General features: G+C 43.6%; 1 protein-coding gene across 1 annotated transcript in view; it reads right to left on the minus strand.

The window, feature by feature from the left end:
- The window catches only part of LOC147635180 (mitochondrial 28S ribosomal protein S29-like protein), a 71,182-nt gene that overhangs the window by 13,950 nt on the left and 37,298 nt on the right, over positions 1-19,934 (minus strand). The window contains exons 4-7 of the mRNA XM_086802381.1: positions 9,804-10,058; positions 9,614-9,700; positions 8,937-9,109; positions 8,599-8,705 (exon numbers count right to left, since the gene is read on the minus strand). Coding sequence (XP_086658507.1) covers positions 8,599-8,705; positions 8,937-9,109; positions 9,614-9,700; positions 9,804-10,058 — 622 coding nt within the window. The remainder of the gene's footprint in view (positions 1-8,598; positions 8,706-8,936; positions 9,110-9,613; positions 9,701-9,803; positions 10,059-19,934) is intronic.

Raw genomic sequence — 19,934 nt, forward strand, 5'->3', positions numbered from 1 at the left:
CAGAGCACACTCTTTCTAGTAGCTTCAAGGCAACCAGGATTGCATCGAAACTATCATCCATTGCGCTGAGCTTAAAGACTCCAAATAAGTGCAACTTAGACAATAGCAAATCTTTTGGAGCAATTGTGTGAGCCATACTCCTAGAGTGTCAAAGCCTTCAGTAGCAGCAAAGATCCAACAGTACGTAGCACCATGAATCAGAAAATCAAGCACAAGAAGAAAAGGCAATATACAATGCGAGCATCATCAACTCCAGAGACGAGTCCCGATTTGGTATAGCACTGGCGGCATTCTTTACAAATTCTGACGTGGTGGCATTAGCAGTAAGAATCTCCACGCAACCAAGGATCAAGCTTCTCAACCTCATTCTCCAAGTGGCAGTCATCAACCAAAACCCAGAAGCAAGCAGTGCACAGCAGGTAGGCGTGCTTCCATAGCCGCCTTTCTAGTAGCAGGAACATCGCTGCACAAAGGGGCTTCTGGCATCCAGTACACTCAGCCCAGTCTGCTAAAGCCGCTTGTATCCTGGTGATCAGTGGGTAACCACTTTTTAGTGATAGGTGGCTAACCACTTTTCGACCTTCAAATTGTAAGGTGATTCAAACTTTAAAACTCTTTTGTGGTGTTAAAGATATTCCATTAGGGTTGTAAGTGTTCACACGCATTGTAACTGGACCCGAATTGTCCAAACCAAAGTGAAGAGAAGACTCACACACATAAGATGTTTGCAAATCCACCTCATGTTCATAAATCTTCATCGACCTTGGATTCTTCATCGGCAAGAATACCATTCGTAATGACAGTATTGAGGAGCCGGGCATGCGAGACCCCATCTTCTTGGAGTACTAGAGGTGCTTATGGAATGGCTTCCAAGACCTTCTTTCTCCATCTTACTGCCCATCCAGGTCATGCAGTAGGGGCATGGCTGGTCCTTATGGGTGTCAACTGCTAGCTTTCATCGATGCAAATATTCCAGAACATTGTCTTCTAGATTGCCCAACCACACAGCGCTGCCTTGGCAATTGAGAACAGCCTTGCCCCCATTAGGAGGAAAACGGTACACAACTGGCACACCCCCTGAGTTATTAGTGGATAATAATCAGCAAGCTATGTGCCTTCGACAAACTGGACCACTTGATGCCACCCGATTCCCGCTGGGAGAAGATCAGCAGTATCACATTATGGCTAACCTGATAAGCTCCCAGTTGTGAGATCAGGAAGGGATCTGCGAGACCTTTTCTGTCTTGGGGTGAGGCACAGATCACTTGGTCTGTGGCATTCCACCTACATGAGGAACTTCTCTGCATCCTCAACCTCCAAGAAGACCTTTCCACAGTGGCCTTCTCAGGTAAGACACGACAGTCACCGAATGCTCTCTCACTACACCAGCAAGGACCTCAGCTCCCCACAGAGCTGTCTTGCTGATTCAGACCAGCCTTGCCCCCACTACAAGAAAAATGGTACACAATTGGTACTCCCCCTGAGTTATCAGTAGAGGACTAATGGCCAACCGTGTGCCTTGAACAAACTGAGCCAATTGTTGGGGTAAAGGCATTATGCCCACCCTTATAGTGTGTACTAGCCCATAAGTTTTATAGTACATAGTACACTTAGTACTTTTAATGTACTAAGTGCACTATGTGTACTAGTGCAAATATACATGTGTGATAGGGGAGTCACACACTCATACCTTGAGTTGACTTATCCCCACATATGTCTCTCTCTCTCTCTCCCCCTTCTTCTCTGTGTATGTCTCCTACATGAAACCCTAACTCTTAATCTCCCTTCAACTGGTATCAGAGCAGGTCGTTGAGACAGCAGGTCGTTGCAGTCCAGAGAAGGTCACGTGTGTGTAAGGAAGGCGTTGCAGTTTTTTGGCAGAGCCTGGAGAAGAAGCACAAGGAGTCAACCTGTAGGGCAGGCGTGTGCTGGGCGCAGCCTGTGTGCGCGTTGGGCAGCGACTACGTTGGGCAGCGACTATGTAATGGCGGCGCAAGTGTGCATCAGCCGTGAGGAGTAGCCGGGACAGCCGTGGGGCAGTGTCAACAGCCGTGAGAAGAGTCTGTGAGCGAGCCGGGATAGCGTGAGGAGCTTGAGGACCGCCTTGAGGAGTTTTCGCGCGTAGCTGGAGAAGTCGGGCGCCGTGCGGGAGAGGCTTCGTTCCATCGTCGCCGACCTTGATAGCGCAACTCGCCTTACGCGGGCTCCTGGCACGCGCAGTACAATGACTTCGCCTACATCTACGCATCTAGTCGTCATCGGCAAAAACTCACACAACGCCTCCATCTCTGCCTCAACCTGCGCTTGAGAGATAAGCTCTCGCCTGTAGGCATGCGCACCTTCCTGCAATCCGACTCCGACCGTTTGTAATCACCGTCTTCAACCTATAGAGCTATGCGTGTCATCCCCGCTTTGTTCCTGAACCCTTTGTTGCTGACCTGAGTCGAGTCAGACTTCTGCAGCACGCCTGAAGAGCCCTCCATCTGCACAGTTTTTCTGCAGCAGCATCAGCCAGTTCACACGGCTATCCAGCAAAGGGGCATTCACAATAGCAGCACCTCATCAGAGCAAATACGACTCCCCCTCTTTTTCTGCAACAGAAATCAGCTGATTTCAGAGGTATTTGCCTTCAATTTGTTTTTGGGATTTGCAATTGAGCAGGTACAATCATCAATTGAGCAAGTACAAGTCCAAATTGCTCAGATTTTGAGCAAAATTGGCAACAATTAGGTGACATTGGTCACATTCCGCGTCAATTTGCAAGAAATTGGATGTCAAAATTTGGGGTTTTTGATGTAATTGTGCCATTGGGCATTCATACATGCTGTATGATGTGAGCAATCTCACATTTGGGGCAAAATTGCAAGAAATTGGAGTGCAAATCAAAGGGCTTTTGTGCCAATTGAATTGATTTGCATGCAGGCACTGGCATTTGATGCTTTGGGCAATGTGTTGATGCCTGTCAAGCACTCAATGTGCCTGTAAATCAAAGGGCTTTTATGTATTGGATGTATATGTGGCCAGGGGGAAGCATTGTGAAGACTCTGGATGCCTTCATGTGCGTTAATGTACCATGTATGATCAGAAATTGATCTTGAATCAAGGGGCTTTTCAAGATTTTATGCTTGTTGAGCTTGGCCAAGCAGCAGGCAAGACTTTTATGCCTTGAATCCTCAGAAATCCACTTGCAGTCAAGGGGCTTTTGCCCAATTTCTGTTCGGGACTGTTGTATGCAGTGGTGGGGATTGTAAAAGTCTGATTTTCACTCATTTGGACAGCCAGGAGAGCATTTATTGTTGCTGTACTTGCTGGTACAGATTTGGTACAACTTTGTACAAGTTTTGGCAAGGCTGTACATTGATTTGAGTGAAGAAAAGGCTCATTTTCAGCTGCTGTACTTGCCGGTACAGGTGTGGTACATCATTGGTGAGCACTTAGAACTGTTGTACAGTATTTTGGAAGGGGAACAGAGCACATCTAAGGTGCTGTCCTAAATCTGCAGCAACCAGATTTCGGTGATTTTATCACATTCAGTGGGAGTAGAGTTGCATTTGTGCTTCCGCAGTGGGAGATAAACTTTGGGAGAACAACTGTGAGCACTTTGTGTGCTTTGGTGCAGTGTTTGCACATCTTGCAGGGAGTCAGGCATTGATAGAGGTTGCATATTGGTATGGCAACCACAGGTGAGAGCTCTTCATTGCTTCACATCAAGAAGCTTGAAGGCTCACATAATTATGACATTTGGCAAACCCAGTGCTATAATGTGTTGCTCCAGAAGAAGCAGCACAAGCCCATCAAAGAAAGGGGTGTAATGCCCGCTTCTCTTACTGCTGAAGAATGGGAAGATATGGATGAGCTAGCAAGATCCACTATCATGTTGTCTGTGTCAGACACTTTACTTTTCAACATACGTGAAGAGAAGACAGCTTGGGGAATGTGGCAAAGATTGCAGAACTTGTATGCCCAGCAAAGTGCCTCAAGCAAAGTGTATTGGTTGAAGAAACTCATACGTCTTCAAATGAAGGAAGGGGCGTCTATGACAACCCATCTAAATGAGTTTAATGGTGTTGTCAGCCAGGTCATCAATCAAAAGTTGGCAATGGACGAGGAGTTCAAAGCCACCTTTCTCTTATGCACTTTGCCAGAGAGTTGGGACACATTCAGGACAGCCACTAGCAATTCGAATGCTATGCTGTCATATGCAGATGTTGAGGGTGCTCTTCTTCAAGAGGAGATGAACAGGAAGAACAATTCTGTTGGAAAGTCCAATGCAATGAATGCACGTGGGAGATCCCAGCAAAGGGGTAAAAGCCAAGAACGGGGAAGGAGCAAGTCCCGCTCGAAAAAGGACTTGGAATGCCATTATTGTGGCAAGAAGGGACACATCAAAAAGCAATGCTACAAATGGAAGAATGATCAAAAGGAAAAGGGCAAAGGAAAAGACAAAGACAAAGATGAAGCCAAAGATGCAAAGCCAAAGGGCAAAAGTGGAGTCAAGATTGAAGAAGTCAATGTGTCACATGCAGGTGACAGTGAGGATGAAGTCCTATTCACGTCTTCACTTGATGCCCATTCACTTCTTGCAGGAGATGGTCATGGTATGCACTCATGGATCATTGATTCAGGTGCCTCCTTTCATATCACAGGTTGCAGAGACTTGTTTGTCAGGTATACTGCTGGCAATGAAGGAGTAGTTTATTTGGGTGACAACCATGCATGCAAGATTCTTGGCAGAGGTGATGTGAGGCTTGTGTTTTCAGATGGCTCACAGCTTATGCTCCATGATGTCAGGCATGTGCCTGAGATCAAGAAGAACCTGCTTTCTACTGGACAGCTTGATGATGCTGATTATGTTACCACATTTGGTCGTGGAAAGTGGAAGATTAGTAAGGGCTCACTGGTTGTTGCCAGAGGCTCTAAGGTGGACACTCTCTACTTCATGCATGCTGGTGTTTGTCACCATGCTAATGTAAATGCAACCGAGCTGCCGGAAATCTCTATGTGGCACAGCCGGTTGGGACACATGAGTGTCAAAGGAATGGAGCAATTGTCTCGTTTTGGTTACTTGCCTTCTCTAAAGTTTTCAAGTTTTCAGTTTTGTGAGCATTGTATATATGGCAGGCAACTCCAGTGCCCCCACAAGAAAGCTCTTGGACAGAAAGATGCTCAGTTAGAGCTTGTGCATACAGATGTATGCGAGATGCCTCAACTTTCTTTGGGAGGGGCAAAATATTTTGTCTTTTATTGATGATGCCACACGCAAGGTGTGGGTTTATCCTCTTCGTTTGAAGAGTGATACATTCTCAGTGTTTCAGAAGTTTGTTGCTCATGTTGAGAATCAAACTGGCAAAACACTGAAGGCTTTGCGTTCCGACAATGGTGGAGAGTATATGTCCAAACAGTTTCAGGACTTTTGTGATGCTAAAGGCATCAAGAGGGAGCTCTCTACTCCTTATGATCCTCCACAAAACGGGACAGCAGAGAGGATGAACAGGACTATTCAGGAGAAGGTCCGTTCTATGTTGTCACATGTTGCGTTACCTCATGGTTTTTGGGCTGAAGCTGTTATGACAGCCTTTCATCTTATAAGCAGGTCACCTAACACGAGGCTTGGTGGGAAAGTGCCAGAGGAAGTATGGGCAGGGAAGCCTCCGTCATACAAGCACTTGAGAGTGTTTGGTTGCGTTGCGTACGTGCACATACGCAGGGAAATACGCACCAAACTTGATCCTAAGTCTCACAAATGCATATTCCTAGGATATGGTGACAGAGGTGAAATGGAGTATAGACTTTGGGATCCAGTGAATAGAAAGATTATATGCAGCAATGATGTCATTTTTGATGAAACATGCATGCATAAGGAGCCTGCAAGGCAACAGGAGCCTGGCAGAGTCATCTTTGATGATGATGGACATCATGGACAACAACCAAGGGCTGTAAATCAGCCATTACAGCAGCAAAACCAGCCCTTAAATGGTGCTGAAAATGGTCCAAATGGACAGCCAGAGATGGCAGAAGATATCCCTATGGATATCCCACAGTTAGAGGAGATACCGGGCATGATATTTCAACCTTATGGCATGGAACAGGAGCCACCAATAGGTGATATGCAGGCTGGACAGCAACCTACAAATGATGGTCATTGGGTACAGAGGTCCACAAGACCCTCCAGAGCCCCTGACAGGTTTGTTCCAGGGGTTGACTACTTGATGCTCACTGACTGTGGGGAGCCCTCATGTTATAAGGAGGCTTTACAGAGGGCAGACAAGGCTCTTTGGGAGCGTGCTATGAAGTCAGAGATGGATTCTCTGCACAAAAATGGAACATGGAAGTTGGTGCATTTGCCTACAGGCAAGAAGGTTTTGCCATTCAAGTGGGTTTACGGGCTCAAAGTTGCACCTGATGCAAAGCCAAGATACAAAGCCAGGTTAGTGGCTAAGGGCTTCAAGCAGGAATATGGTGTGGACTTTGATGAGATCTTCTCTCCAGTGGTCAAAATGACCACACTTAGAGCTGTATTAGCTTTGGTTGCTCATGATGATCTAGATTTGATTCAGATGGATGTGAAGACTGCTTTTCTTCACGGTGATCTCCATGAGGAGATATATATGCAACAGCCAGAGGGTTATGCAGTGAATGGAAAGGAGAAGCTTGTATGCAAGCTGAAAAAGAGTCTCTATGGGCTCAAACAGGCACCAAGGGAATGGTATCATAAATTTGATACATTCATGAAATCCCAAGATTTCAAGAGAAGTGACATGGATCACTGCTTATACACCAAGAAAGCTTTGGATGGCAGTCTATTGATCCTCATCTTGTATGTTGATTGCCGGGAAATCTCGTAAAGAGATGGATGCCTTGAAGAAGAGGTTGCATCAGACCTTTGATATGAAGGATTTGGGTGATGCAAATCACATTTTGGGTATGCGGATACTTCGGGAAAGAAATCAACATGTGTTGTATTTGTCTCAGAAGGAATACATTGGCAAAGTTTTGCAGAGGTTCAATATGGATGGGGGGAAGAAGACTAGTACTCCTTTGCCTCCATATGTGAAACTCAGTGCTATGGACAGCCCACAGTCGGATAGTGACAGGGCTGATATGGCCAAGATTCCGTATGCTTCAGCTTGTGGCAGTCTCATGTATGCCATGGTTGCTACCAGGCCGGACATTGCATTTGCAGTGGGAGTGGTTTCTAGATACATGGCCAAACCTGGCAAGAAGCATTGGGAAGCAGTGAAAGGTGTCATGAGATACCTGAAGGGCACACAGGATATGTGCATATGCTTTGGCAAACAGGATGCATTAGTGCATGGTTACACGGATTCGGATTATGCCGGTCATCCAGATAACCGGAAGTCTACTACCGGTTATGTGTTTACATTCACAGGAGGTGCTGTGTCATGGATATCCAGGATGCAGAAGTGCACTGCCTTATCTACTACAGAGGCCGAGTATATTGCAGCCACAGAGGCTTGCAAGGAGGCATTATGGCTATCTCGGTTAGTGGTTGATTTGGGTTATACAGGGGATATTCCGTTGTTGCATTGTGACAGTCAGAGTGCCATCCAGTTGGCAAAGAACCCTGTCTTTCATGCAAAGACGAAGCATGTGGATGTGAAGTATCACTTCATCAGAGAGGTGATAGAGAACAAGCAAATTCAGCTTGTCAAGATTCATACGGATGACAACCCGGCTGATCTGTTGACAAAGAGTTTGCCTCCAGAGCGGTTTGCTCATTGCAGACACTTGATGGGCATTGGATGAGGCCAGTTTCAGCCTTGATATGGCCTTGTATATTATCATGTACATGCTGATTTTTTCTTTTCCTTCATTTAAGGGCACTTTGCCTTTAAGTGGGAGGTTGTTGGGGTAAAGGCATTATGCCCACCCTTATAGTGTGTACTAGCCCATAAGTTTTATAGTACATAGTACACTTAGTACTTTTAATGTACTAAGTGCACTATGTGTACTAGTGCAAATATACATGTGTGATAGGGGAGTCACACACTCATACCTTGAGTTGACTTATCCCCACATATGTCTCTCTCTCTCTCTCTCCCTTCTTCTCTGTGTATGTCTCCTACATGAAACCCTAACTCTTAATCTCCCTTCACCAATCCATGCCATTATGGCTAACCTGATAAGCTCCCAGTTGCGAGATCATAAAGGGGTCTGCCACTCGTCACACCAAAGCTATCCACTTCAGCTGGACCAGCCTCGTTCACACCCTTTATGGCCTCTTGGGAAACCTCCACAGTGACTCCACAAGCACACAAGGATAAGGGCGAGCTTTTCTGTGCATCTCAAGCCCTAGACCTTTTCTGTCTTGAGGTGAGGCAGGGATGACTTGGCATTACAGGTCCGAAGTCCCCCACCCCTGCCCTCCAAGAGCAGTCAGCCATGAAGAATCCACATCCTTTTTAATTTCTTACATCAGTAGAGGTATTGTGTCTTTCACCTTTGCTTTACCAATGACGGATATTTCCTTGAGAGGAAAAAAACACAAACAGAAGCACTTACTGTGCAGAGCACACAATATCACAAAATATAATCGTACACAATTTTCATAAATCAAAAGGGAAGTTGCATGCACACCTGCACTAAGAAATGCTGTGTCCCTTAGCTCAGTTGTATTTCCATTTGTCAGCATGTAAAGTGCCCTCCTAGCCCTTTTACCAAATTTTGCTTTAGGGCACCATTTTCTGAGATACAAGAGATGGAACATGAACATTTCAAGACTAAGACAAATTTCGAAAAAAAATCATCTACTGACTTCATATGGGAAAAAATACACTTATACCTAAAAAAACTAGGTACCTAGCAACAGAGAACCAGAAGATGCCGCCGCTAAAAAGAGAAGGGAAGGGAAGGGTAGGGTTTTTTTTTTTTTTTGGGGGGGGGGGGGGGGAGAGAGAGAGAGAGAGAGAGAGTACCTCATATAATGCTTGAGCATAACACTTGCCTCCAAAAAGTCATACCGGTTCAAAAATACTTTGGCTTCTGGCAGAATCCCAGGCAATTGTTTTGGAAGCTTTCCAACATTTGTAGAGTGTGAGAAAGCCCCTACCACAAAAGGACCATAGGTCATATCTCGGAAAGCATGTACCTGTCAAAAGATTGTCATCCACAAGTTTAAAATAACAAAAAAAAATTTGCTTCAATTAATTCAAACAATCAAAGGTGGCAAATAGATATGATTAAAAGAACATTCAAAGGTGAGACACGCCCACAACCTTCTGTAACATTACCTTCAGGACATTTAACACGATTCATTTCAAACAGTAAGACATCTGCATTTCAATATATAGTCAAGTAATGCATAGTCAAGTAACTAAAGCTAGCCTTAAATGAAGCCAGAAGACCTGAATGCTGAATCCAAAAGAAATCTAAAGCATATTTATTTTACTAGGGGTCTGTATGCAAGCATCTCAACCTGTTAGCATCAGCAAACGAGAGCACATCCTAAGAGAGAAATGTATAAGGTCCATACAATATCTTAGAGGTTGAAAATACAGCTACTTATTTGATGATGATTTATATCAGCTGTTTAGTCCTGTAAAGTTGGGGGAAACAAAGGCTGTTCAAAAGGTTCCAAGACTGAAGTGCATACCATAGCCAACTCCCTTGCATGAATCTGTCTCCGACCAAATTCATTGAAGCTTTCATGGTACCCACTAAAACTGAACCAGCTGTTGAGCTGCACAAAAAACCTGTCTCTTGCTTGATTTCGCAAAGAATATGTTTGACATATGTATATGCCTAATTTAAAAGAATAAATTATTTTGGAGATCCTAGCTTACCTCATCCACCGCAATGAGAACAGGGACCTCCTCAACCAGGGATAGTTCCTTCCGTAACCGAACTACTACACCAACCGCTGCATGAGGAGATTCTATTCCAAGTTGAACAAGATCTTTCAAAGTAAAACCATCTTGTATAGGTGCCTCTTGAGAGCCTGATATCCGGCCGATCCCAGGACCTTCCCCCAGTTGTATAGGATCAATAATACGACATGGAATAACTTCTAAAATGTCAATGTGACTCTTCAATAAATTCTGCATAGAAATTCGGACTTTGATTACTGGATCCTTAATGTTTTTTGGTTATGAAAAAACTAGAGAGATTAAGAAGAGCACAACAAAGGAACATCTAAACATCCCCAAATTAAATTGCTGCATTTTTCAATAAGCTCCTTCTATATGTTTGGATTGATGAATACATGCATGTGGTCTTAAAATGTGCTGTACAGACTATCCAGAAAACCTCCCTTGCTGCGTATGCGTATACCTGACCTCCCTGCCCGATGCACCCTCCCTTGCTGCACGTGCACCTGCGTGTATAGCCTTTACTCCGTCACACAAGGCGTTCATCCCTCACAGTCTCCCTTTTTTTTGCAGGCGCACGCACCACAGAAATGACATCCTCACTGCCCAAAACATGGACAGTAAGCCATGACGGCAATTTGGAAATTGAAAGAGGCCCTACAGGACCTCGCCATATCAACAGCTAAATAAATTTGCAGGGATGCAAAAACAGATAGCAGAGAGCCATTTAGTCCTCAAGGCTGAATTCCAGGCCCAATTGAAAAAAGAAATCGCCCAACACAAGGAAAATGTACGGAAGACATGTATGGCAGCATGTAATGAGCTGAAATTATATGACGCCACATAAGAGGGGATTTGTCTGCACGACAACACTTAGTATCGGAAATTAAAGAGGCAAATGCAAAAGTTCAAACCTGATTTGGAAAAGGCCAAGAAGGTTATCATAACAGAAAACCAAAACCTCCACGCAGAGGTTGAGGCAACAGCATCCAAATTTGTGGAGGTTGCCAAGAAGGCCCTCAATGACAAATGGGCAAAAAACTGCCATGCCCTCTCAGGATGCCAGGATGCCATCATCACAGCTACATTGAAGGAGGAAAAATGCCGAAGGAACAAAGAGCTCAATGTGCGGGTGTTTGATCTCACAAAAGGCCCCATGCCTAGGGAAGATGGTGACACCCTATGAAAGAAAATGGGAGTCACAGGAACTCCATTCATAGATGCAAGGCAGGTGGGGAACAACCCCTCATACTGAGATTCTTTGACCATACATCACGAAGTGAGTTCCTTAAAAAGAGGATGGCTTTCCAAGCCACTCTGTCACTATTTGGGCATTCTTTACGCATCCGGACCTATGGACGGGCTCCATAGTGTGGACATGACAATACATGGTGGGGGGCTTACGTCTACGCCAAGGGTCATGTGGACTAGCACCTCATTATAGGTGACTTATGTCTACACCAAGGGCGAGTAGGCTGGATCTAAGAGACTAGGGAATTAGGGCCGCACCCATATCTGGAACATAATGTCAATGCTCGGAATGACCACCAGCTACAAGCTAAATGAAAGGGAGATTGTCCAACATATTCTTATGCATTGCATACTTGGATGCATGGAACTGTTTTTGGATGAAACCTTTTATTGTTCGCAAGATCTGTGTCTAGTTTATGGGCAAGGGACACCCTCCCATTAACCGTGCATGCGAATCTATATTTTGACCTTGCTTGTGGACTGTCGAGTAGTAGGTGTGACTCTAAATGCTTTGTTTATGAGTTGTAGCTCACTTTTCTGTTTTGCAAGCCCACACTTCATTCAAATATGGCCAAACAACTTATAAGTGAGTTTGGGCATCCACATTGTTGGCAGGATCAAGGTTAGGGTTATGTGTTAGCTGCAACTATTGGTGAAGCTGATCAGCAATGGAGGTGAAGAGAAATGATGAATCTTCAAGCCACGACAATGGTTGCAGGCGTGAAAAGAGAGAAAGAGTATGAGAGAGATAGACAGACAGAGAAGAGATGTGTTCACAACTCAATGATATTGATTGATGTTTGTGTTGAAGCTTACATGAGGTGCATGCTTTTGTAGGCTGTAAGACTTATCTTTTGACTCGAGGGAATCACACAAACCTACTCTCGACAAGTGACACATGGAACACTTACCTTATCCACACCTAAGGGTGGGTTCACCAACAATAACACACTTTGCACTTTTAGGGGCTGTTCACACACACACATATACTTGGGTACACAAACAAGTGTAAATCTACACAATGGGTACACACACAGAGACAGTTACAAACATACTAGACTCTGAATCCCAACAAACAGTCAAGGTGGTGGTATAAGGATTGACCTTCATAGCTATGGTTATTTGGGCTCACAACTGCACACTTGATTCGAAAGATCACAATGGCCAACACCTAGACTCTCATGCCAAGTAAGATAAGGAGCTTGACCACACATGATATATGGTAGCCATCCTAAACTACCCCCTAACTCAAAACAGGGAGAGGTTTGAAAATCAAAGCCTACAAATACATGGATAGAATGAAGTCTTTTATAACATTAAGGTGATTACAAACACACAAACAAATATAACCATGTTTTTGGAGACATCTAAGACAGAGAGAACCCTTATGACAAAGACATAAAACTAGAAAAGATATTAAAAAGAAAAAAATTGAAAGTTTTAAGGTAAAGAAGTAACAACTTCATTAGTTTAGATTTAGGGATTATGGTATGGGCTCAAGTACAAAAAGGGCCTCATGGGCCATTATGGCTATCTTTGGACATTTTATCTTTTGGACAACCTTGGAGCCTTTGGCTTACATACATTGGGCTTATGGAAGGCTATTTCCATCCTCTTGGTGAGAGACTAAATCACTCCATCATGGTCTGCATCATGGTCTTGTATATGATTTTCACCTTAACTACATGCAAGCTCTCATGTTGATTTCCCATATCTTAGCTTTCAAGTTTTGCATTAGTGATTCTCCATTTTAATTGGTATCAGAGCTATTGGCTTTGATCGTAGCAAATTTGAGTACCATTTTCATGTCATGCAACGGTTCTTGATTTTCTTGAATTTTTCACATTTTCTTGGAAATCTTGATTCAAGCATAGAAACACTTCAAGCTAAGGTACCTAGGCTTGTAGAATCTCTGATTTAGGAAGCATTCATGTCCATGGAGATCTTGGAAACAAGCCGGACATCAAATGAGCAAGATTTCAGCATTGTGGGCACCTGGACAAGTGAATGTGGTATGGGCAAGCTTTGGTCAGCCAATGTGAGGATTTAAGAAAAAAAAAGATGAAGCAAGTGTGGAAAGCTGCTGCCTTTAAATTGCCTGTAATCTGCGCAAGTAAGGGTTTTGAAGTCTTTTTCGAGAACTTTTGCTAGGCAATGGAGGTGAAAGGGAGATGAAGGAGCTCTTGCTAACCAATCCTTTCGAAGCGGAGCGCAAACGGCCAAAACAACGTTTTCTGCATTATCTTCTTCTATAGCCTGCGCAATCGACGGCCGCCTCAATCCTTCATGAATGATGCAATCTCATCAAAGCTTTGGTTCTTATTGCCTCTTCCATGCTCCATTGCTCTACATGTGGTAAATGATGCATTTCTTTCAATCTCTTTGAAACTTTGGTTTATGAAGACAACATGTGCTCAGATTAGGGTTAATATCATTAATTCCATACTAGTCTTCACCAAACTTTTCCAAGACTGTATCAATAAGCACCTAGAAACATAAAAGATAGTTTCCCCCTTGTCTTTCTCTTCAAATTCATGCTATGGGGAGCCATAGAAGCGTTCTTGATCTTGAACAGAATCATTCTTCCATAAATGCATGACTGAATGATACTAATCACATGCTAATGGTATCTGTCACTGCAGTGCATGTTTTGCCTCGTGACGGAAACCCTAACTAATTTTCAAGATTGTCAGAACGAAGATCTGTTCACGTCATCGCGAAGAGCTCGTTGAAAGGAGTGACTTTGTCTCTTATAGCATCTTCAAATTCAAAGTGGTTTGAGAGATTTTTAGGAGGATGACTTTATGCATAAAAAGTCAATAAAGTTGCTTTTTGGTTACTTTTTTAAAAGCAAGTTACTTTCTAAAAGTGCTTTTTAAAAGCAAAACTGGCTTTAAAGCAAGGGAGCTTCCAAAACCTATATAAGAAAGGCTTGGGAAGAGCTTTGAGCATGACACATAACGTGCATTTATTGAGTGAAGGCCAGAAAAGCTATCACTCTTGGATCTTCGGCATGTGTAGGCGGGAGCATTGTGGCTATTTGCTGTGGAGGTTCGGGCTGAAGTTGCAATGGCAAATCAACTTTTGGAATAGAAAGAGCAAGGGGCGCCAACGGTTTTCGGGCCAATGCAGTGCCTTGTGTAGAAGCGCTCTAGCTCTCTCTCTTTCTCTCAAGTAGTCGAGTGGTTTCATGCACATGCATGGTACTCTGAGGTAGTCGAGTGGTTTCATGCATGTGGCATGAAGATGGACCATCTCCCCCCGTTTCAGTATAGCTTGGATTCCCCATACCTTGATCTCTCACGTGAGATCAATCGGATCATCCGATTAGATCTACTCGGGCTACACATACACCAGACATGGGTGTCTTCGTCAGAGATTGGTAAGAAGTGTGAGTTCTACAAAGATCCCTTCTTGAGCCTCTCCGAGTCTCCGAGGATGGATTCTTCGAGATCCCGGGATACATACAAATACACATCACATGCCATGCGTATCACGATCGGCCAACTCAGGGTATCCTCCCACCGCCTCAAAGTAGAGACTGGCAGAGCTGAGGATATCCCACATGAGGAGAGGACATGCACAATATGCATCACAGGAGGAGTAGAGGATGAGGCCCATCATATGCTCAGTTGTCTGGCTTACTATGAGATACGGGGGAGATTCCACTACCTCTTCCGAGAGGGATTCGGACCACTCACACGGGTGATACAGTTTGAGGATCAGAGGTGCTTGGGCATGCACTTGATGGAGCTCAGACGACAGAGGGATGTAGTGTTGAGGCAGCATGTTGAGAGACAACCCCAGCTCTAACAGGACACCTCACAGAGAGCCATCACAGATTTCTTTGTGGTACATACATCCACATCGGAATCCACTGCCCACAACAGTTCCTCTACTACGACATTAGAGCCCACCGCCCGTACCCACGCCCCAACTCCACGCCCTAGAGGAGTTCTTAATGAGAGAGCTCGATTCATTCTGCAAGCCAGATGTCCCCGACCCAGAGCATCAAGACCCTCCACCACACAGAGACAGATTCATGAGGTTCTCCGCCGACATGTCACGCTCCCATCACAGAGGCCTGACATTCACTCCACCATCAAATCGGTTCTGGCCAAGGCCGGTATCGTCATTAGTTGATCACTCTACACAGGATCATCTGTTGATCACATGTATTGTCAGAGGTTTTCATTTTACTTTTTGTTTTAGTTTTTCATGGCTCCGTATATCCATGGTACCATAGTATTGCTTTTGGTCTCATAGGCACTTCGAGTCTTCCGTAGACGTTAATATAACTCTCTCTCTCTCTCTCTCTCTCTCTCTCTCTCTCTCTCTCCAAATTTGAGTTGTTTAAAGCGTTTGTGTGTGGTGAATTTTTTGTCTACCACCTGTTTCAGTGGTATTGAAGGCCGGTTTCCGTATCATAACTCTTTTCTGATCATGCCAAGAAATGATTTAGAAGCCTCATCATCCACAAATTAAGCAATGGAATGAGACTTTTCATCAAGATTGGCATTTTCTATCAAGAAAATGCCAATCATTCTTTTCATCAAGATTGGCATTTTCTTGATCTTTTGCATGATATTTTGAAGCATTTCATATGCAAATCCATCAAGAATTGCATGATTTCCTTTCTTTTGTCCCATTCAATTATACATTCCATACATATGCATATTTCATATGGTAACATGAATAGAAACTCTCTTCCTACACTATCTTCCATTCCTAGATTTCCTAGAATCTATGGAGGTGGATAGCCCAAGAGTGGAGTTCATTTCAATGTAAACAAGGGGAATACTTTCAACAAAAAGCCCTTGCAAACCTTCAACAAGACTCAAAGAATGGATGATCCAAAGAATGACCAGTTAAAAAGCGAAAGCTTTTAAGTGTAAAGAGAGGTGGTCACCCGTACATATATGCAAAACTAAGAAAGTTGTGGCCACTATGATTCTCATGGATGAAGGAGAGGAAGCCAAGGATTCTCATGAGAGTGAAGAGTCTGAGGATTTCATGAAGCTACACAAGATCAAGAGTCACATGAGGACCACTCGTTCATAAAAGTGGATGATGAATTTCCATTTGATCCTGGTGGTAAGGATGGACACATAGTGGTCGACATGACGTCCCAAAAGTCTGATTTTTCAATGTGTCTGCTGCAATGGCCCAAGTACCCTAAGATTAGTGGGATCCATCAATGGGAGAGTTACACACATTCTAGTGGATTCGGGGAGCATCCATAGCTTCATCAATTCCAAATCTTTTGACTCTCTCAAGCTCTATGTTGAGCTACCCATATCCCTCCAAGTACAAGTGGCCAATGGAGAAAAAGAGAAAACTAGGATGGCATGCCCTTCTACCAAGCTAGTTTTATCCTCTTCATACACTCAGGAAGGTGATCTAGTGGTATTGGACAATTGACTAAAAGCAGGATGAATAGGAAGTCACTATTATATTTTATATCTCAATTCATAGATCCTATTGATATGATAATGGGATGTGATTGGTTGTCATCGCTTGGTGACTTTCATATGAACCTTCAACAAGGGATCATGAGCTTTGAACATCATGGACAACAAGTGGTTGTTGGAAATCATTCGAAGGAGCTCTCTTTGATCACTCCAAAGCAACTAAAAAGGATACTCAAGACTCTTGGCACTATCTATGTGTTGCATTTTGCCCAAGAACGGATGGAAGCTAGTGGAAAACACATAGACAAAGACATGGCAACCCTTGTTAGGGAGTTTGAAGACATTTTTCAAGTACCAAAGAACCAAATGCAAAGGTCATCAACAATCCTCTCTATGGATTGTCCAAGGTGGAAAAAAAGGAAGTGACAAAGCAAGTGCAAGATTTACTTTCCATGGGTATTATTCAACCCTCACAATCTCCATTTATTTCTCCCGTTCTATTGGTGAAGAGAAAGGATGGGTCCTTTCACATGTGCATTGACTATCATGACTTGAATAAGGTCACCATCAAGAATAGATGCTCTATTCCATGTATTGATGATCTCTTAGATGAGCTCAAGGGAGCAAAATTCTTCACTAAGATTGATTTGAGATCGGGATACCATCAAATAAGGATGAAAGAGAGTGATGAAGAGAAGACCGCATTTAGGACCAAAAGGGGACTATTCCATTTTATGGCCATGCCCTTTGGTCTAACAAATGCACCAGCCACTTTCCAAGCATTGATGAATAGAATATTGGCTCCTTTTCTACTCAAGTTTGTGCTAGTGTTCTTTGATAACATATTAACATACAACAAGAACAAGAAGGAGCATTTGTTTCATGTGAAGCAAGTGTTTAAAGTGATGAGAAAGCACAAGCTTTTTGCAAAAGAGACATTCAAATATCTCAAGGTACATGCCGATCCAAAGATAGGACGAGGACGAGACCCACTATATGATCGATGCCCAACGTATTATGAGATATGAGGGAGGTTTCACTGCCACTTCAAGGAGGGGTTCACACCACTGGCACGGGTGATGCAGTATGTTATGTACCTAGACACTAATCTATGGATTCGAAACTAATCCGGTGGGGTTAGGGGAGACCAATATTAGGGATTAATGGGCTGATACTTGGCTAGGGTTCCTAGATTGATAAAACAAGCTTAATGGCCTTTTATAGCGAGTGAGCTATTTCTGGCGTAGTTATCACTATATAAGTGAGGCTTGGGTTATTATTGAGACATAGTTGTGCTTGTGCGGATGCATCACTAAAGGTCTGGCTTGGACCAAGAGAGCATACATGCTCGTGCCACGTACATGGCCAGTATGAAGGCTGGTATGTCGAAGGCCTACAGGCATGCTTCGGTGGTATGGGATGCCAGAATTAAACACGGGCCTATTGGATTGAACTAGAACCCTAGCCTTGGCTCGGGGGTGGTTCGATGTACAGAACCTACGGTTGGCAGGTGCGCTAGCCTGTTACTTCATGATTTGGTTAAGGATTAACCTTGGTTTTCAGCTGTGTTTAGGGAGATTCAATTAAGGACTTTATAGTTGTATCAGAGGAACCCTAACGTAGAGGCTAAAGAGGTATTCGTGTCTAGGTGTTGTTGATGTCAGATTTCCTCGGTATGCCTCGCATCCTTTCTCTTTCTATCAAATTGATGCTCTATAGAAGTTGTACAAGGTTTTGTTGGTGTCAAGGTTGCAAGTGTATTTGTGTCAGAAGGGATGCAGGGAGTGGATTCACCACCACTGTTTGATGTATGTGTGTATCGACTGTAGCGAGTGCCCGAGTTAGTGCCTGAAGGCAGCTGAAGACTTGTTGGCATGTGGTTGTGAGGCCAGCCTTAGGGCAGCCAAGTGTGGCTACCCTAAGCGGTGGCTGAGCGCAGCCAGCCAGCCAGGCGGCTCAGCCTGGGCAGCCTCTTATTGGCGCTTGCTGCAGCAGAACATAGGCAGCAGAGGGACGGCCAGCAGGCAGGTCACAGAGGGGCATGGTAGAAGTGCGCAGGCAGAAAAACCAAGAAAAGCTGGCGCACATTAAAAAAACAGCAGCCCAGCAGTTTTAGCATTAAAAAAACCGCATCATTTTTTTGGAAGGACAAAACAGTTCGCTTCTTATTTTTATAAGCGATGGCTTTTTTGCTAAATAAGGGGGGGAAAGCTTTGAGTTATTTTTTTATTAAAACTGGAAAGCACTTTAGTTTGTTGACAAAAAACTCAAAGCAAAGGAACCTCTTGACTTTTTAGTATGAAAGGAGGGATTATCTCAGAAGTTCTCCACATTCAACAAACAATCTCCTTGGTTAAGAGGGCTGAAAACACATGGCCAGCTTCCAAGAGTGGGATTGGCACTTGATCGTGGACGAACGGGATTGTGGGCGACACTTCATCTCGACACGCGAGTTTCCCTCGAGCACTAGCAAATTATCTTTGGATTTGTCATGGCTGACAAGGTGCAGAGCAATCGTGGGATGGACGAGAATGTCAACTCTGACGACGGCCATCACGATGATGATGTGAGGGTCCATGATCTAGTCACTAAGGTGCACTTCGAGGCCAAGATGACCTTGTTAGTAATGTTTTTAAAATGTACGTGTTAATATAGGGTTTATGATATAAGCACTACCATATGCCATGCTATAGGCATTACAATGTCATGATTATAATAATTCTTGTCAGATGTGTTTTACAAAGATTTTAAGGTTGTGGTGATTTGCATTATGTGTATTAGGTGTAAGCATAATTAGAAATCCCAAAACACTGTTAGTAACAAATAAGACAATCAAAGGTAAGCTTGGATATTTGAGCATTTGTGACAAATTTTTCGATTCCAAGGACTACCTATACCCTAAGACACCTTGAAGAAGCTATTTCACATGCCCCAATACCCATTTAATCCACTTTGAGCAAGGATAGGTCCACCTAAGACCTGTTTGTGAGTAGTTTTTCAACCCAAAGAACTACTTACCCTAAGAAACCCTTTTAAAACCTGCTTTCCATCCAAAATAATCCATTTAACTCACTTTAGGTCCACGTAAGACCCATTTCATAGTGTTTAGTAGTTTTTCAACCCAAAGAACTACTTACCCTAAGAAACCCTTACAAAACTTGTTTTGCATGAATAATCCATTTAAGTCACTTTTGGCAAGGAAAAATCTCTACCCAAGACCCATTTTTGAGCAACTATGAGTACTTTTGTTTCCCTAGAGACTATATACCACCCAATAAGCTATTTTTTATGCCCCAATTTTTTTCTCACTTATACAAAGTTAAAATTGCCTAAGACTAATTTTAAAGCATGATTTGTGAGTACTTTCCCCAAGTTCCAAGATACTATTAAGAACTTGTTTCCCACCCTCCAATAGCAATTTAACTCCATTTTAGTATTAGACAAG

This window comes from Cibotium barometz, chromosome 9 (genome assembly GCF_041138505.1).
Source record: "Cibotium barometz isolate CiBa-2024 chromosome 9, ASM4113850v1, whole genome shotgun sequence".
Classification (NCBI taxonomy): Eukaryota; Viridiplantae; Streptophyta; class Polypodiopsida; order Cyatheales; family Cibotiaceae; genus Cibotium; species Cibotium barometz.